The 19,639-nt window shown below is 50.2% G+C and overlaps 1 protein-coding gene across 2 annotated transcripts in view; it reads left to right on the top strand.

The window, feature by feature from the left end:
- The first annotated feature begins 443 nt into the window (after positions 1-443).
- Positions 444-19,639, top strand: part of VPS53 (VPS53 subunit of GARP complex) — a 58,689-nt gene continuing 39,493 nt past the window's right edge. For both annotated transcript variants that reach the window (XM_087924937.1, XM_087924940.1), the window contains exons 1-6: positions 444-617; positions 3,095-3,175; positions 5,439-5,488; positions 6,131-6,197; positions 17,090-17,176; positions 18,797-18,912. In XM_087924937.1, the coding sequence (XP_087781063.1) occupies positions 534-617; positions 3,095-3,175; positions 5,439-5,488; positions 6,131-6,197; positions 17,090-17,176; positions 18,797-18,912 (485 nt within the window). In that variant the 5' untranslated portion in view covers positions 444-533. The remainder of the gene's footprint in view (positions 618-3,094; positions 3,176-5,438; positions 5,489-6,130; positions 6,198-17,089; positions 17,177-18,796; positions 18,913-19,639) is intronic.

A 19,639-nucleotide genomic window follows, 5' to 3' on the forward strand; every position in this document is an offset into this window, starting at 1 on the left:
TAAAAACTTCCAGTATTGGAGCATTTACAACCAAATTAAACGTATGTATGCTAATTGTCAGTCCCTATCCAAAGAGACTCTGCTCCACTTACAATGCAGTACTGTGCCTTTTTTTACCCTGGCACTCTTTAAACAGAAAGTCCTCTGTACTTGCTCAGAGACACTGGGGCCAGAAACTTAAAGCTTTAATTAAAAATAAAAATAATAATAAAATATGGCAACAACAACAACAACAACAACAATAATAATAAAAATAATAATAAAAATAAAAAAATAAACAACTCTCACTAACAAAACCCGAACGCAGCGCCAGCGCCACCTAGCGGCTCCCCTTTCTCCAGACAGGAACCTCGAGAGGGCGCGGCGCTCATTTGACGGCGCTCCATCCCACGAGCGCGCGTGCGCCATTTGCCGGTCCTCCAGCATCCCAGAATGCCGCTGCACCCGGAAGCCGCGCCTCCTCGTCCTCCTCCTCCTCCTCCTCCGCCGCCGCCGCCGCCGCCGTCGCTGTGCGGGGAGGAGGAGAAGCCGGGATGGAGGACGAAGAGCTGGATTTGGGCGACGAGCTGGAAGCCGCCTTGCAGCTGGCTCCGGAGGTGCAGCTGGCCATCGAGCAGGTGAGGGGACGAGGGGCGTGGCCGGGAGGGACGAGGGGGCGTGGCTTGGGCGAGGGCGGAGCTAATTTAAACCAGTGGAAGGGTGGGGTGGGGGGTGACTGAGAGGGCCCATATTTAAGTGGGGGGCGCTCCCTCTTTAGGGAGGGGACCCTGGAAGTGACCCTTAATAAGGGGACAGGGACCCCGTGGGGTTTGGACCCCCAGGAGCTTTGGACTCCAGTTCCCAGAAGGCACAGCCAGATGGAGTTGGGGGGGTCCCTTTGGAGGTGGGGTTGTACAGGGGAATCCATTGGGGTCCTCCACAAGGGATAAAATGTATGGGTGGGGGGCAGCACCCCAAAAAGCTTAACTGATTAGGTGCCCTCAAGCCAGCAAGGTAGATATAAAGGTAGGTATCTCCATCAGAATAGAGCTGGAAGGGACCTTGGAGGTCATTTAGTCCAACCTCCCGCTCAAGCAGGAGGCCGCATACCACTTCAGACAAGTGGCTGACCAGTCTCTTCTTCAAAACCTCCAGTGATGAAGCACCCACGATTTCTGGTGGCGAGTAGTTCCACTGGCTAATTGTCCTCACTGTTAGGAAGTTTCTCCTTAATTCCTGGTTGCTTCTCTCCTGGATTAGTTTCCCTCCATTGTTTCTTGTCCTGCCTTCAGGTGCTTTGGAAAATAAGTTGAGCCCCCTTTTCTTTGTGGCAGCCCCTCAAATACTGGAATGCTGCTATCAAGTCCCCTCTAGTCACCTTTTTTTTCTCTAAACTATCCATACCTAATTCCTGCAACCATTCTTCATATGTTTTAATCTCCAGGCCTTTAATCATCTTAGTTGCTCTCAAAAACATGTTGAGACTTGGGAAAAGTGCTCTTCTTTGCACTTTTCCCAAGTCTCAACATCTTTTCTGTAATATAGTGACCAAAACCGATGCCGTATTCCAGGTGTGACCTTACTAAAGATGTATAAAACAGTACTAATACTTCAAGTGATTTTGATTCTATGCCTCTGTTTATAGGATTGTATTAGCTGATGGATAGATGGATGGATGACAGACAGGCAGACAGACAAATAGACAACAAAAAGTTATCTTAGATTCCCTCCCTGATATAAAATCATCAATCCTTTTGTATTTTCTTTTCAATTTTACATTCCTCTATCCCAATCTAATTGTCAAGCATGTTATATTTTCTGCTCTTGTGGTTATTGTGGAAGAAAATACCAGGCTGCCTTTTCACGTAACAGTACAGGTGGCATTTCATTATTATTATTATTATGTGATTTTTGAATCCCACATAATGGTCACATTACCTGAATCCACACCATTCCATTTTATGTAGGTAGCGGGTCCAGGAACTCGAGGGAACTAGGCATGGAAAATTTGAAATGTAAATGTTGATATGTTTGTCAATTAAATGTAACAATAAACATAGTGGTGACTTAAATTTATTTTTAACCAAGTCATAGAAGAGTTATATAAAACTAAACAAAAATATTTTTATCATCTCTATCAGTCTTAGATACCATAAGTGTTTCTCAGTCTTGACCACCTGAAAGTATGTGGACTACAACTCCCAGAATTCTCCAGCCACGCATGCTGTTTCTTTGTATACAAATAGCTTGCTGTTCTGACCCAAGCCTCCTTCCAAGCCAACAAACCAAATAGAGATAAAAGCAAAACCTTTTTAATGCTTCTCAGTGAATTCCGCTCATTCACAGTAAAACTCTATTAAAAACTAATTGTCCCAGATAAGAACAAGCCTTGCCAAGGTTGTGCAAGGCTGCCAAGAACACTAGATTAAATTGCAAGGATATAATCAAAACCAAAAGTCTCCAAACACAAACCAGGATTGCCCGGACTTCCACAAGACTTGAAGTGCAAGAACTTCTTTGCTTCCTGCAAAGAACCCCACCTCTGAGGGCTGACTTTTATCCCTTAAAGGGAGGAGCCATCACCTTGCAGCCTTACTCCCGAGTCGCCCGTGCTGCTGCAGTTGCTCTTTCCTTTGAAAAAGGAAAGGTTCCTCGGGCTCCTCTGCATCACTGCTGCCAGCCTCCATAAGCTCCGAAGGCAGCACTCCACTCCCTGATAGTCCTTGGCCCCATCCCTGCATCACACGCAAGCCCCTCATTCGAGTCGGCGCTCTCTGAGACCTCAGCCGCCCGCACCAGCGGCCGGCGAACCACAACACTTGCCTTGTTGGTCCCTTGCGACACTGATGATGTTACTTGGTAGGATCATGAAATGTCTGCCAGAAAACAATGGAACCCAGAGAGCACTAAGGGCTCCATATTTACTAGATTTTTAACAATACCAGGTAACTACATTAACATAAATCCAAGATACATACGGGGGGGGGGAACCCAAAATATTCAAAATATAATGTTGCTAAGCGGCTTAAATGATAGAATCTGTGTGCCATTTAATGTTTGCAGTTGCAGTACGCGCCATTCAATTAGTAACTTTTCTTCCTTCCTTGATCGGTAGGTATTTCCCAGCCAAGATCCACTGGACAGGGCTGATTTCAACGCCGTGGAATACATCAATACTCTTTTCCCAACCGAGCAAGTGAGTTGAATCTACATCGCTGTACGATACCATGGGATTTTGATTGATTTTCATATTCTTTTGTCTGTGGAGATTCTCAGTCCTCCGGGTCATGGTTGTCCCAAAGGTGCTTTTTTCAGGAGGCAATTGGACTTCTTGTTTTTCTTTGAAGATGTTTCGCTTCTCATCCGAGAAGCTTCTTCAGCTCTGACTGGATGGTGGGGACAGGGAAGGATTTACACTCCTTGCAGACAGCTGGTCATCGTTTTGGCAAGTCGTTAAGGCTAACATAGCCTTAGGACAAACTAATCAGGACTAGATTTAGCAGTCCACCTGCATTTACAAGACAAAGGCCGCTCTTTTGAAGACAGCAAAGTCCACATGTTGGACAGAGAGGTTCTGCTGGTTTGAAAGAGGGGTCAAAGAGGCCATCTATCTTCAAATTGAACACCCCTCTGTCAACAAGACTGGGAGGGATACAACATCATGTATCTCTAGCCTACAACACAGTCCTTTCAACAGTTCCAAGAAGGCTCCACACCCATTTGCACCACTCAGGTTGACCTCTGAGGACACAGATAAACCTCCAAGCGGCCTCAACGACTTTCTAAAAAGATGCAAATGACCAGCTGTCTGCAAGGAGTGTAAATCCTTCCATTCCCCACCATCCAGTCAGAGCCGAATAAGCTGCTTGGATGAGAAGCTAAACGTTGTCAAAAGAAAAACCAGAAAGTCCGGTTGTCTTTATTGGTGCAATTCTGAGACTGCAAATGAGGCCTATCAGAAAGTACAAGCAGGCTAATGAGTGTTTAAGTAGCAATAGCACTTAGACTTACATACCGCCCCGTATTGCTTTGCAGCCCTTTCTAAGCAGTCTACAAAGTAAAGCTTCTTGCTCCCAATGATCTGGGTCCTCATTTTACTGACCTCGGAAGGATGGAAGACTGAGTAAACCTTTGAGCCTAGTCAGGATCGAACTGCTGCCAGTGGGCAGAGTCAGGCTGCAATTCTGGATTCTAACCAGCAGGGCTTCTAAAGGCACAATACTGGAACTATCACTTCATATAGAAGGACAGGGAGCCTGGGTGGGTGGGCGGAGTCAAGAGAGGAATCAGCCTGGAATTGTTACGTTCCCACAAATGGTCTAAGTTCAACCCTTCTTCAATTCCATTGACTCTTATCTAGCACCCATTTGGTGCTGACCGTTAGTTGACTTGATTCTTGTATACAAGTACTCCTTGACCTACAGTCATTCGTTTAGTGACCTTTCAAACAGGAATAGCAAGAGCACTTAGACTTATATACCGCTTCACAGAGCTTTATAGCCCTCTCTTAAGTGGGTTGTAGAGTCAACCTTTTGCCCCCAACAATCTGGGTCCTCGTTTTACCGACCTCAGAAGGATGGAAAGCTACCTTGAGCCGGTCAGGATCGAACTCCTGGTAATGGGCAGAGTTTAGCCTTCAATATTGCAGTTTACCCACTGCGCCACCAGGGCTCAGGGTTTGAACCTTTTAGCAATGGTTCAAAGTTATGACAGCCTCAGAAAAAGTGACTTGTGACCTATACTCACACCTATACTCACAATTTGTCACAAATGGTGTAGGGTCTCCTGCTTGGGCAGGGGGTTGGACTAGATGACCTACAAGGTCCCTTCTAACTCTGATTATCTGTTAAACTGTTAACGTCACCCTGCAGCCAATTCATTGCAATTTGGATGCTTCCTGAATGACATGCTATTTTAAGGTTTTAATATTTAATGCACAGTATTGACTGCAAGCGAATCGTGTCATAGTGCTAGGAAGAAGTTATGTTAATTGACTGTATTATTTATAATACTATAAATCGGGGCAAAATTTGGATTTTGATGGTTTATCTAGTTTTGGACCCACGAATGGTTTGGGGGACAGGCAGGCTGCTCAGAGTTGATTAATTGGAGCTGCCCCTAAGCCTTGTAAAATGGACTAATAAATATTTCAGAGTACCAGAATAACAGAGTTGGAAGGGACTTTAGAGGTCTTCTAGTCCAACTCACTTCTCAGGCGGGAAACCCTACATCTCTTCTTAAAAACTTCCAGCGTTGGAGAATTCACAACTTTTAGAAGCAAGTTGTTCAGTTGCATCTTGGAAACGAATCAAAGAGAGAAGCAACCTAGAATTAAGGTGAAATTTCCCGACAGAACAATTTCTGATAAATACTATATGTTTGACGAATGCAGACTGGGAATCCGATTCAGTCGATGGTGCATAATGGAAAAAAAATAAGTCCTGATTTTTCTCTTACAGTCTCTGGCCAATATCGACGATGTAGTGAACAAAATCAGATTGAAAATAAGGTAAGCGAGGGTGGGTTTGCGTTCCCTTCTAGGAAAGAGGGAAACAATTTTTTTATTCCCTTAAAATGGAACATCTACACCAGAGACGATACACAGTTGTGTGAACTTCAATTCCCAGCATTCCCTAGCCAGCTGCTTTGCCTGGACAATTCTGGGATTTGAATTCCAGCCACCTTCAAACATGCTAGTTGGGGAATTCTGGGAGTTGAAATCCACCCGTCTTCCAGCAGGGTGACTGGGGGATTCTGGGAGTGGAAATCCTTCGAATCAAAAGCATGCTGATTAGGGGATTCTGGGAGTGGAAGTCCGCCCATCTTTAAAGCATGCAGGCTGGGGAATTCCGGGAATTGAAGTTCACACATTTTAAAGTTGATAACGGTTTATTGCCTTTTTATCAATGCCGTAGGATTACTTGACCTTGTCAAGAGATTATTCCAGTTCTCCTTTTCGGATTAGCTCAGTCTCCTGGAATAAACTTCCAATCTTAAAAGTGCATTGCCAAGGGCAATTATTGTTAAAGCTTGAAATGTCTCAGAGTCTTATTAGATTTAAGAATATCTCGACAACCTTTTGCTGAATCAAAAAAAAAAAAGATTTGTTGAATTATTTTTAGCCTTTTTATATATTTCCTTTCCTTTCCAGACGATTGGATGATAATATTCGGACGGTGGTAAGAGCCCAGACCAATGTGGGACAAGATGGCCGGGAGGTAAGTTCTCATCTCTGCGTGAAATCATCTTCTTCTCCTTCTCCTTCTTCTTCTATCTTCATCTTCTTTTTTCTATATATATATAAAGGCAAAATGCATCATCACAAAATCTCCAGAACTGTAAAGCCTACAAACTTGAAATTTGGCACGGATGTTCCTCTTGGCTTCTAGGGGCTCACTAAGAAAGGATTTTTCCAAATGACCATCAGAGCTATTAGTATTTCTTATATTGTTATTATTAACACGCTCTGATGCTAAGGAGTTCTACTCCCCCTCCCCACCTGGAAAGAAATCTCTTCCAAATGCAAAACACAAGCAGAGGAGAGGAGTTTCAGTTTCACAGCACAAAAGCATCTTTAGTACAGAACAGTTGAGCTAAGCCACGCCCAGGCTCCTTCCTGTCTCCTTCTTGCTCACACAGCAAATACTGTTTCAGTTTCCAAACAGCCCTCAACTCTCTCACACCCTGACAGGACGCTAGCCTGATGAATACCGATGGATGCTGGTAGGCAGAGGCAGAATTTATTTTTCCTTATTTTCCTCCCCCAAAACTAAGCCCGGCCACATAGTTTTGTAGCGAAGCACGGATATCGAGCTAGTAAAAGATATAATGATGAATTGCTTCTTTTGATCTGATCTGTTCACAGTCCTTAGTCACAGCAAGTTCTTTGGGTATATCTTTCCTCTACATCATCTTTGAACCCTCAAAAATATTACTTAATAAGAAAACATGGCCGTGCGATTCAGCGTTCCAGCCGGCCATGCACAGTTAGTCCTCGACTTGCGACCGCAATCGAGCCCAAACCCTTTGCTGCCAAGCAAGATGGTTGTTAAGTGGATTTTGCTCCATTTTACAACCTTTTCTTGCCACAGCTGTTAAGGGAATCACTGCGGTTGTTAAATTAACAACACAGCTGTTGTGTGAATCCGGCTTTCCTCATTGCCTTTGCTTGTCAGAAGTTTGCAAAAGGAGAAATCACACCACTTTTGGACACCACAGCCATCATAAATATGAGTCAGCGGCCAAGCCTCTTAAGTTTTGATCACGTGACCAACGGGGATGCTGCAATGCTTTTAAGCGTGAAAAACTTTTTCCCTAATACTGTTGAAACGTCAAATTCCCCTCTTTTCAGTGCTGTTATAATTTAGAACCGTCGCCAAATGGATTGTTATACAGACCCTGTCTTATAATTTTTTTTTGCCACCAAAAAAACCCACCAGGTCTTATTTTCAGGGGATGTCATCTACTGACTATAACCTCACTTGCGCGTGTCGCACCCGGCCTCCTTTTCGCGGTCAGAGGCCTTCAGGAACTTCTTCTGCGGCCGGCAAGGCCTTCCTGAAGGCCTCTGCGGCCGATAACAGAGCTCAGGATCGATCCAGAGCTTTGTTATCAGCTCCAGAGGCCTTCAGGAAAGCCTTACCCAGCCTTGCTGGCTGCAGAAGAAATGGGCCGGCAAGGCAGGTGTCGGGGTGTGCGAGACCTGGCTACAACTGTCCAAAGGTAAGTAGTAGGGCAGCTCCACCTCTCATCCTCACCCTAGCTTAATTTTTACCTGTCCAGTCTGGAGTGGTTGGGATCTTAGGGGGGATTAGGGCTTATTTTGAGGGTAGGGCTTATATTGGGAGCATGTGAAAAAAAAATCAAACTAGGGCTTACTTTCAGGGTAAGTTGTATTTTTGGGGGAAACGGGGTAAGTTCGAGGACTACCTGTAATTCCAAATAGTGCCTGCTCCTTGCTTTCAGTGTGTTTCTCCTCAACACTCCTCGCTCCCTTTTTGCATTTATTTTATTCATTTTTGGGGGGGGGGCAGGGGGCAGGCTCTGTTTCGGCTTGCACAAAATTTGCAGAAGACACTGGGACAAAAAGAAAAAGAGGGAGAATTTCCGCCAACCTGCGTGTCTGGTGGCCCCTTCCCAAGCGAGGAGGAGATATCAGCGCCATAGCATTCCAGAACGGGGTGTCATGTCGGGTTTTCCTTCGCAGTTCCAGACGGCGGCTGGGCCTGATGCCTTGGCAGGGGTTGCGGAAAACAGATCCCCTTACAGCGGCGGTTGGCCGGGCCAGAATTTGTAGCTAGTGCAGCTGAGGGTGTTCCCTCCTTCCCCAAAAAACCCTCCCTGGGTTTCCATTTCACTTCCATTCAGATGGGAAATTACCCAGGTGAATCCCTCGGTGGCATGCTGGCAGCTGGTTCAAAGCCTCTTTGGTCTCCCATGATGCCCTGTGATAGAGCGGAGGAATTCTGGGAAATGGATCCGGAGGCGCTCGGGTTCACCTCGACTGAGCCTTGGGGAAATTGGGCGAGAGGTATCATTTTTTGCTCGAAATGCGTTGGCTCTTAAGTTGCTCGGTGGATCATTTTGAATACCATAATCCAGCGTCTCTCAATCTGGGCTCCTTTAAGAGGGGTGGACTTCAACTCCCAGAATTCCTCTGCCGGCATACTTTAATCCGCGGGGACTTCCATATTGCTTAAAGACTTCCTGCTGGGGAATTCTGGGGATTGAAGTCCACCCTTCTCAAGTCATGCCGTCAAGGGAATTGTGGAAGTCCATCCATCTTCAAGCCTGCTGGCTGGGGGATTCTGGGAGTGGAAGTCCTCCCCTCTTAAAACATGCCTGGCTGGGGGATTCTGGGAGTGGAAGCCCACCCCTCTTAAAACATGCTGGCTGGAGGATTCTGGGAGTGGAAGTCCACCCCTCTTAAAGCGTGCTGGCTGGGGGATTCTGGGAGTGGAAGCCCACCCCTCTTAAAACATGCTGGCTGGAGGATTCTGGGAGTGGAAGTCCACCCCTCTTAAAGCGTGCTGGCTGGGGAATTCTGGGAGTGGAAGTCCACCCCTCTTAAAACATGCTGGCTGGGGGATTCTGGGAATGGAAGTCCACGCCTCTTAAAGCATACTGGCTGGGGATTCTGGGAATGGAAGTCCACCCCTCTTAAAACATGCTGGCTGGGGGATTCTGGGAATGGAAGTCCACCCTCTTAAAGCATACTGGCTGGGGGATTCTGGGAATGGAAGTCCACCCCTCTTAAAGCATACTGGCTGGGGATTCTGGGAGTGGCGGTCCACTCCTCTTAAAGCATACTGGCTGGGGATTCTGGGAATGGAAGTCCACCCTCTTAAAGCAGGCTGGCTGGGGGATTCTGGGAATGGAAGTCCACCCTCTTAAAGCATACTGGCTGGGGGATTCTGGGAATGGAAGTCCACCCCTCTTAAATCAGGCTGGCTGGGGAATTCTGGGAGTGGCGGTCCACTCCTCTTAAAGCATACTGGCTGGGGGATTCTGGGAATGGAAGTCCACCTCTTAAAGCAGGCTGGCTGGGGAATTCTGGGAATGGAAGTCCACCCTCTTAAAGCAGGCTGGCTGGGGATTCTGGGAATGGAAGTCCACCCTCTTAAAGCATACTGGCTGGGGATTCTGGGAATGGAAGTCCACCTCTTAAAGCATACTGGCTGGGGATTCTGGGAGTGGAAGTCCCCTCTTAAAGCATTCTGGCTGGGGGATTCTGGGAATGGAAGTCCACCCCTCTTAAAGCAGGCTGGCTGGGGATTCTGGGAGTGGAAGTCCACCCTCTTAAATCAGGCTGGCTGGGGGATTCTGGGAGTGGCGGTCCACCCTCTTAAAGCATACTGGCTAGAGATTCTGGGAGTGGAAGTCCACCCTCTTAAATCAGGCTGGCTGGGAATTCTGGGAGTGGAAGTCCACCCTCTTAAAGCATACTGGCTGGGGATTCTGGGAGTGGAAGTCCACCCCTCTTAAAGCAAGCTGGCTGGGGATTCTGGGAGTGGCGGTCCACCCCTCTTAAAGCAACTGGCTGGGGATTCTGGGAGTGGAAGTCCACCCCTCTTAAAGCATGCTGGCTGGGGATTCTGGGAGTGGAAGTCCACCCTCTTAAAGCATGCTGGCTGGGGGATTCTGGGAGTGGAAGTCCACCCTCTTAAAGCATACTGGCTGGGGGATTCTGGGAGTGGAAGTCCACCCCTCTTAAAGCATGCTGGCTGGGGATTCTGGGAGTGGAAGTCCACCCCTCTTAAAGCATACTGGCTGGGGATTCTGGGAATGGAAGTCCACCCTCTAAAGCACTGGCTGGGGATTCTGGGAGTGGAAGTCCACTCCCTTAAAGCATACTGGCTGGGGATTCTGGGAATGGAAGTCCACCCTCTTAAAGCATACTGGCTGGGGATTCTGGGAGGGAAGGAAGTCTGGGACCCTTAAAGCCTTAAAGCATACTGGCTGGGGATTCTGGGAGTGGAAGTCCACCCTCTTAAAGCAGCTGGCTGGGGATTCTGGGAGTGGAAGTCCACCCCTCTTAAAGCAGGCTGGCTGGGGGATTCTGGGAGTGGAAGTCCACCCCTCTTAAAGCAGGCTGGCTGGGGATTCTGGGAGTGGAAGTCCACCCCTCTTAAAGCAGGCTGGCTGGGGATTCTGGGAGTGGAAGTCCACCCCTCTTAAAGCATACTGGCTGGGGATTCTGGGAGGGAAGTCCACCTCTTAAAGCAGGCTGGCTGGGGATTCTGGGAATGGAAGTCCACCCTCTTAAAGCAGGCTGGCTGGGGGATTCTGGGAGGGAAGTCCACCCCTCTTAAAGCAGGCTGGCTGGGGATTCTGGGAGTGGAAGCCACCCCTCTTAAAGCATACTGGCTGGGGGATTCTGGGAGGGAAGTCCACCCTCTAAAGCAGGCTGGCTGGGGGATTCTGGGAGTGGAAGTCCACCCCTCTAAATCAGGCTGGCTGGGGAATTCTGGGAGTGGCGGTCCACCCTCTTAAAGCATACTGGCTGGGGATTCTGGGAGTGGAAGTCCACCCCTCTTAAAGCAGGCTGGCTGGGGAATTCTGGGAGTGGAAGTCCACCTCTTAAAGCACTGGCTGGGGGATTCTGGGAGTGGAAGCCCACCCTTAAAGCATACTGGCTGGGGGATTCTGGGAGTGGAAGTCCACCCTCTTAAAGCAGGCTGGCTGGGGATTCTGGGAGGGAAGTTCTTAAAGCAGGCTGGCTGGGGATTCTGGGAGTGGAAGTCCACCCCTCTTAAAGCATACTGGCTGGGGGATTCTGGGAATGGAAGTCCACCTCTTAAAGCAGGCTGGCTGGGGATTCTGGGAGTGGAAGCCACCCTCTTAAAGCAGGCTGGCTGGGGGATTCTGGGAGTGGAAGTCCACCCTCTTAAAGCAGGCTGGCTGGGGATTCTGGGAGTGGAAGTCCACCCCTCTTAAAGCAGGCTGGCTGGGGATTCTGGGAGTGGAAGTCCACCCCTCTTAAAGCAGGCTGGCTGGGGGATTCTGGGAGTGGAAGTCCACCCTCTTAAAGCAGGCTGGCTGGGGGATTCTGGGAGTGGAAGTCCACCCCTTAAAGCAGGCTGGCTGGGGATTCTGGGAGTGGAAGTCCACCTCTTAAAGCAGGCTGGCTGGGGGATTCTGGGAGTGGAAGTCCACCCTCTTAAAGCAGGCTGGCTGGGGGATTCTGGGAGTGGAAGTCCACCCCTCTTAAAGCAGGCTGGCTGGGGATTCTGGGAGTGGAAGTCCACCCTCTTAAAGCAGGCTGGCTGGGGGATTCTGGGAGTGGAAGTCCACCCCTCTTAAAGCAGGCTGGCTGGGGGATTCTGGGAGTGGAAGTCCACCCCTCTTAAAGCAGGCTGGCTGGGGGATTCTGGGAGGGAAGTCCACCCCTCTTAAAGCAGGCTGGCTGGGGATTCTGGGAGTGGAAGTCCACCCTCTTAAAGCAGGCTGGCTGGGGGATTCTGGAGGGAAGTCCACCCTCTTAAAGCAGGCTGGCTGGGGATTCTGGGAGTGGAAGTCCACCCTCTTAAAGCAGGCTGGCTGGGGATTCTGGGAGTGGAAGTCCACCCTCTTAAAGCAGGCTGGCTGGGGATTCTGGGAGTGGAAGTCCACCTCTTAAAGCAGGCTGGCTGGGGATTCTGGGAGTGGAAGTCCACCCCTTAAAGCAGGCTGGCTGGGGATTCTGGGAGGGAAGTCCACCCTCTTAAAGCAGGTGGCTGGGGATTCTGGGAGTGGAAGTCCACCCCTCTTAAAGCAGGCTGGCTGGGGGATTCTGGGAGTGGAAGTCCACCCTCTTAAAGCAGGCTGGCTGGGGGATTCTGGGAGTGGAAGTCCACCCTCTTAAAGCATACTGGCTGGGGGATTCTGGGAATGGAAGTCCACCCCTTTAAAGCAGGCTGGCTGGGGATTCTGGGAGTGGAAGTCCACCCCTCTTAAAGCATAGCTGGCTGGGGGATTCTGGGAATGGAAGTCCACCCCTCTTAAAGCATCTGGCTGGGGATTCTGGGAATGGAAGTCCACCCCTCTTAAAGCAGGCTGGCTGGGGATTCTGGGAGTGGAAGTCCACCCTCTTAAAAGCAGGCTGGCTGGGGGATTCTGGGAGTGGAAGTCCACCCTCTTAAAGCAGGCTGGCTGGGGATTCTGGGAGTGGAAGTCCACCCTCTTAAAGCAGGCTGGCTGGGGGATTCTGGGAGTGGAAGTCCACCTCTTAAAGCAGGCTGGCTGGGGATTCTGGGAGTGGAAGTCCACCCTCTTAAAGCAGGCTGGCTGGGGAATTCTGGGAGTGGAAGTCCACCCTCTTAAAGCAGGCTGGCTGGGGGAATTCTGGGAGTGGAAGTCCACCCCTCTTAAAGCAGGCTGGCTGGGGAATTCTGGGAGTGGAAGTCCACCCCTCTTAAAGCAGGCTGGCTGGGGGATTCTGGGAATGGAAGTCCACCCCTCTTAAAGCAGGCTGGCTGGGGATTCTGGGAGTGGAAGTCCACCCTCTTAAAGCAGGCTGGCTGGGGGATTCTGGGAGTGGAAGTCCACCTCTTAAAGCATACTGGCTGGGGGATTCTGGGAATGGAAGTCCACCCCTCTTAAAGCATCTGGCTGGGGGATTCTGGGAGTGGAAGTCCTCCCTCTTAAAGCATCTGGCTGGGGATTCTGGGAGTGGAAGTCCACCCCTCTTAAAGCAGGCTGGCTGGGGATTCTGGGAGTGGAAGTCCACCCCTCTTAAAGCAGGCTGGCTGGGGGATTCTGGGAGTGGAAGTCCACCCTCTTAAAGCAGGCTGGCTGGGGGATTCTGGGAGTGGAAGTCCACCCCTCTTAAAGCAGGCTGGCTGGGGATTCTGGGAGTGGAAGTCCACCCTCTTAAAGCAGGCTGGCTGGGGGATTCTGGGAATGGAAGTCCACCCTCTTAAAGCAGGCTGGCTGGGGGATTCTGGGAGTGGAAGTCCACCCCTCTTAAAGCAGGCTGGCTGGGGGATTCTGGGAATGGAAGTCCACCCCTCTTAAAGCATACTGGCTGGGGGATTCTGGGAGTGGAAGTCCACCCCTCTTAAAGCAGGCTGGCTGGGGATTCTGGGAGTGGAAGTCCACCCTCTTAAAGCATACTGGCTGGGGGATTCTGGGAATGGAAGTCCACCCCTCTTAAAGCAGGCTGGCTGGGGATTCTGGGAGTGGAAGTCCACCCCTCTTAAAGCATACTGGCTGGGGATTCTGGGAATGGAAGTCCACCCCTCTTAAAGCAGGCTGGCTGGGGAATTCTGGGAGTGGAAGTCCACCCTCTTAAAGCAGGCTGGCTGGGGGATTCTGGGAATGGAAGTCCACCCCTCTTAAAGCAGGCTGGCTGGGGGATTCTGGGAGTGGAAGTCCACCCCTCTTAAAGCATACTGGCTGGGGATTCTGGGAATGGAAGTCCACCCCTCTTAAAGCAGGCTGGCTGGGGGATTCTGGGAGTGGAAGTCCACCCTCTTAAAGCATCTGGCTGGGGGATTCTGGGAGTGGAAGTCCACCCTCTTAAAGCAGGCTGGCTGGGGATTCTGGGAGTGGAAGTCCACCCCTCTTAAAGCAGGCTGGCTGGGGATTCTGGGAGTGAAGCCCACCCCTCTTAAAGCAGGCTGGCTGGGGATTCTGGGAGTGGAAGTCCACCCTCTTAAAGCAGGCTGGCTGGGGATTCTGGGAGTGGAAGTCCACCCCTCTTAAAGCAGCTGGCTGGGGATTCTGGGAGTGGAAGTCCACCCTCTTAAAGCAGGCTGGCTGGGGGATTCTGGGAGTGGAAGTCCACCCCTCTTAAAGCAGGCTGGCTGGGGATTCTGGGAGTGGAAGTCCACTCCTCTTAAAGCAGGCTGGCTGGGGGATTCTGGGAGTGGAAGTCCACCCTCTTAAAGCAGGCTGGCTGGGGATTCTGGGAGTGGAAGTCCACCCTCTTAAAGCAGGCTGGCTGGGGATTCTGGGAATGGAAGTCCACCCTCTTAAAGCAGGCTGGCTGGGGATTCTGGGAATGGAAGTCCACCCCTCTTAAAGCAGGCTGGCTGGGGGATTCTGGGAATGGAAGTCCACCCCTCTTAAAGCATACTGGCTGGGGGATTCTGGGAATGGAAGTCCACCCTCTTAAATCAGGCTGGCTGGGGATTCTGGGAATGGAAGTCCACCCTCTTAAAGCAGGCTGGCTGGGGGATTCTGGGAATGGAAGTCCACCCCTCTTAAAGCAGGCTGGCTGGGGATTCTGGGAATGGAAGTCCACCCCTCTTAAAGCAGGCTGGCTGGGGGATTCTGGGAATGGAAGTCCACCCCTCTTAAAGCAGGCTGGCTGGGGATTCTGGGAATGGAAGTCCACCCTCTTAAAGCATACTGGCTGGGGATTCTGGGAATGGAAGTCCACCCCTCTTAAAGCAGGCTGGCTGGGGAATTCTGGGAGTGGAAGTCCACCCTCTTAAAGCATACTGGCTGGGGGATTCTGGGAATGGAAGTCCACCCCTCTTAAAGCAGGCTGGCTGGGGATTCTGGGAATGGAAGTCCACCCCTCTTAAAGCAGGCTGGCTGGGGATTCTGGGAATGGAAGTCCACCCCTCTTAAAGCGTGCTGGCTGGGGATTCTGGGAATGGAAGCCCACCCCTCTTAAATCAGGCTGGCTGGGAATTCTGGGAGTGGCGGTCCACCCCTCTTAAAGCATACTGGCTGGGGGATTCTGGGAATGGAAGTCCACCCCTCTTAAAGCATACTGACTGGGGATTCTGGGAATGGAAGTCCACCCCTCTTAAAGCATACTGGCTGGGGGATTCTGGGAATGGAAGTCCACCCTCTTAAAGCATACTGGCTGGGGATTCTGGGAATGGAAGTCCACCCCTCTTAAATCAGGCTGGCTGGGGATTCTGGGAATGGAAGTCCACCCCTCTTAAAGCATACTGGCTGGGGATTCTGGGAATGGAAGTCCACCCCTCTTAAATCAGGCTGGCTGGGGAATTCTGGGAATGGAAGTCCACCCCTCTTAAATCAGGCTGGCTGGGGATTCTGGGAATGGAAGTCCTCCCCTCTTAAAGCAGGCTGGGTGGGGGATTCTGGGAGTGGCGGTCCACCCCTCTTAAAGCATACTGGCTGGGGATTCTGGGAATGGAAGTCCACCCCTCTTAAATCAGGCTGGCTGGGGAATTCTGGGAGTGGCGGTCCACCCCTCTTAAAGCATACTGGCTGGGGATTCTGGGAATGGAAGTCCACCCTCTTAAATCAGGCTGGCTGGGGGAATTCTGAGAGTGGCGGTCCACCCCTCTTAAAGCATACTGGCTGGGGGATTCTGGGAATGGAAGTCCACCCCTCTTAAAGCAGGCTGGCTGGGGAATTCTGGGAGTGGCGGTCCACCCCTCTTAAAGCATACTGGCTGGGGATTCTGGGAATGGAAGTCCACCCCTCTTAAAGCAGGCTGGCTGGGGGATTCTGGGAATGGAAGTCCACCCCTCTTAAAGCATACTGGCTGGGGATTCTGGGAATGGAAGTCCACCCTCTTAAAACATGCTGGCTGGGGGATTCTGGGAATGGAAGTCCACCCTCTTAAAGCATCCTGGCTGGGGGATTCTGGGAATGGAAGCCCTCCCCTCTTAAAGCAGGCTGGCTGGGGGATTCTGGGAATGGAAGCCCTCCTCTTAAAGCAGGCTGGCTGGGGATTCTGGGAATGGAAGTCCACCCTCTTAAAGCAGGCTGGCTGGGGATTCTGGGAGTGGAAGTCCTCCTCTTAAAGCAGGCTGGCTGGGGATTCTGGGAGTGGAAGTCCTCCCTCTTAAAGCAGGCTGGCTGGGGGATTCTGGGAGTGGAAGTCCTCCCCTCTTAAAGCAGGCTGGCTGGGGGATTCTGGGAATGGAAGTCCACCCCTCTTAAAGCAGGCTGGCTGGGGGATTCTGGGAGTGGAAGTCCTCCTCTTAAAGCAGGCTGGCTGAGGGATTCTGGGAGTGGAAGTCCTCCCCTCTTAAAGCAGGCTGGCTGGGGGATTCTGGGAGTGGAAGTCCACCCCTCTTAAAGCATCCTGGCTGGGGATTCTGGGAATGGAAGCCCTCCTCTTAGAGCAGGCTGGCTGGGGATTCTGGGAGTGGAAGCCCACCCTCTTAAAGCAGGCTGGCTGGGAGATTCTGGGAGTGGAAGTCCTCCCCTCTTAAAGCAGGCTGGCTGGGGATTCTGGGAGTGGAAGCCCTCCCCTCTTAAAGCAGGCTGGCTGGGGATTCTGGGAGTGGAAGTCCATCCATCTTAAAGCAGGCTGGCTGGGGGATTCTGGGAGTGGAAGTCCTCCCCTCTTAAAGCATGCTGGCTGGGGGATTCTGGGAGTGGAAGTCCTCCCCTCTTAAAGCAGGCTGGCTGGGGAATTCTGGGAGTGGAAGTCCATCCATCTTAAAGCATGATGGTTGGGGAATTCTGGGAGTTGGAGTCCACCAGTCATAAAAGCGCCCAGGTTCTCCATTCCTGTGATAAAGGAAGAATGCAAAGATGTAATTCCCCCCACCTGACTCAGGAAATTTGTTGCATGGCTCATCCTGGCCTGGCCAACTTGAATTCTAGGTACCCAGCAAGAGGATGGCTCAATTGGCGGGATCCTCAGTGTTCAATATGTTTCTTCTCCCCTCCCCCATCCCAAATCTTTCGCCAGGCTCTTGAAGAGGCCCAGAAAGCCATCCAGCAGCTCTTTGGCAAGATTAAAGACATTAAGGATAAAGCCGAAAAATCGGAGCAGATGGTGAGCGCTGTATTGTTTCTCCTTGAGGCTTATAGAGGGTGCGATTGATAACTCTTGGCTGCTGTACGAATGGTCTTTGTTGCTTAGGAATCTATGGATCGAAGCAGAGGAAGGAAGGAAGGAAAGAAACGATAGAAGGAGGAGGAGAGAATGGTGAAAAGAAGCAGAGGAAGGAAGGAAGGAAGGAAGGAAATGATAGAAAGAAGGAAGAGAGAATGGTGAAAACAAGGGGAAGGGGGAGGAGAATGGGAGGAAGGAGGGAGGAAGGAAGGGAAAAAGAGGAAGGGACGGATGAAGGGATAACAGAAGGGAGGAAAATTGAGAGAGAGAGGGAGGGCGAGAGGAAGAGGAAGGAAGAAAGGGGAAAACGCAAAAAGGAAGGAAAGGAGGAGTTAAGAGAAAGAAGGAAGGAAGGGAGAATGATTACAAGAGGAAGGAGGGAGGAGGGGATAGGTAGAATGGGAGGGAGGAAGAAAGGAAGGAAGGAAGAGAAAGGGAAAGATGAAGGGTTAAGAGAAGGAAGGAAAATTGTGAGAGGCAGGGAAGGAGGAAGGAAGGAAGGAAAAAGAATGGAAGAGGGAAGGATAGGACAAGAAATGAAGGGAGAGGGAATTGGGGAAAGGAAGAGGAAGGAAGGAAGGAAGGAAAGAAAGAATAAGGGAAAGGAAGAGAAAAAAGGGATATTGGAGGGGAGGGAGGGAGGAAAGAGTAAAGGAATAACAAACTGTAGGCAGTATTTGATGTTTATATGATTTATTACATTGAAGCCCAGGGTGAGTTGGATGGTACCAGAACTTTTTGAACATCAACACTTCTGAGAAAACAGGAGCTAAAAGCCTGATTTTTCTACTGTACTTCCACCCCAGCATATAACTTGGGGCAGGGCTAGATGATCTCCGAAGTCCCCTTCCCTTATTTTGTGGATTGCTTCTCTTTTTCATTTCACCAAAGCCCACAGTTAGAAAGGAGGTGTCATGCCCTTGTTGGGAGTCTTGATTCTGAGGGTGAGAGTGACAAGCTGACAGGGAGTGGGAGTGTGGCTCCGGTGGCTGTGGAGGAAACGGGGGAGGGGCACAGCCCAGCTGGGTATTCAGAAGAAGACCCAGGCGCACCCCCTCTTCATCCTAGGGCACACAGGGAGGAACAGAGAGGGGAGCAACGTGGCTTACGGGAGAGGAAAGGGCCCTGATTCCCTTCATTAGTTGCAGCTGGGAGAACAGGATATAAGTGGGGCATTTGCACACAGCACCTATCTTTGTTGAGGCTTATCTGGGTTTTGGCGTCCTCCCAACTGTGGGTGATGCGTTATCTGTTGGAAGCCTGCAATTTATCATCCTAGCCTGCCATGTTAATTACTTCAGTGTAGTTTGCGTGTTTTTTTTTAATTTCTAATTATCTTTACTTTGGGTTCGGATTGCATTTCTGCCCTTCTTAGACTGTTTTTTTTTTGGAAGAGTTTGATATCCACCCGAGGATAATTGGACATTGGGGACCAAGTTGGAAGCATTAAAGAGAATTTATTCTACTTTGGTGACTTTGTTATTTTTGTGTCACGCCCTGGGTCATCCTGTCTCTGGAATCTTTTGCTAAATACCTGTGTGTGCTTCCGTCTTCTAACAGGTTAAAGAAATCACGCGGGACATCAAGCAGCTGGACCACGCCAAACGCCACCTGACCACCTCCATCACAACGCTGAACCACCTCCACATGTTAGCCGGAGGAGTGGATTCCCTGGAGTGAGTTATCTGGGATCTGTCATAACTTTTAAGGGTTGGCCAAGTGATTCATCGCAAGTCGAGGACTACCTATGCAGGTGATCCTCGGCTTACGAGCACAGTTGGAGCCCCAACATTTCTGTTGTTAAGGGAGACCTTGGTTAAGTTTTGCCCCCTACTGCAGCCTTTCTTGCCACCGTTGTGAAGTTGATGTCAACTCATCAAATATTTCTGTGATCTGTTTAGAGTTGCCAACAGAAAGGGAGGGGGGGAGGGAAGGGGTTTGAAAGAGCAGTGCGGCAGCTTGGGAACTGAAAGTGCATTCCATAAATAGTTTTTCAAAGATTGTAACTAGGTGATTGAAGTATCTGCCGCGCAAAATTCTAACAGGCGAGTATGATTGATGACTCTGGGCTATGGACATGTCCCATTGGAGAATATGAATTATGATACACCCAGGGGGTGGGAGAAAACCAGGGTCAAGGGCGACGGTAAATGATGCGTCTCAGAGTCGGCTACACCCAGGCCACGCCGGCATGTTTTAGTCCTAATAAATCTTTTTAAGTTATGAAAATCTGGCTACAGACTCATGATTTAAATGGGGGTAACTGCTGGAGCCCTGACAGTTGAATCACTGTCATGCGCGCCATAGGTTTGCCGTCGCGGCCTTATACCGTTGTATAGGAAGAGTTCAAAATGGTGCGGTGGCCTAGAGGCGGAGCTCTCACCTCACAATCCGGAGGCTGTG

The sequence above is a fragment of the Pseudonaja textilis genome, chromosome 1, assembly GCF_049901715.1.
Source record: "Pseudonaja textilis isolate UNSWEBS1 chromosome 1, rPseTex1.2, whole genome shotgun sequence".
Lineage (NCBI taxonomy): Eukaryota > Metazoa > Chordata > Lepidosauria > Squamata > Elapidae > Pseudonaja > Pseudonaja textilis.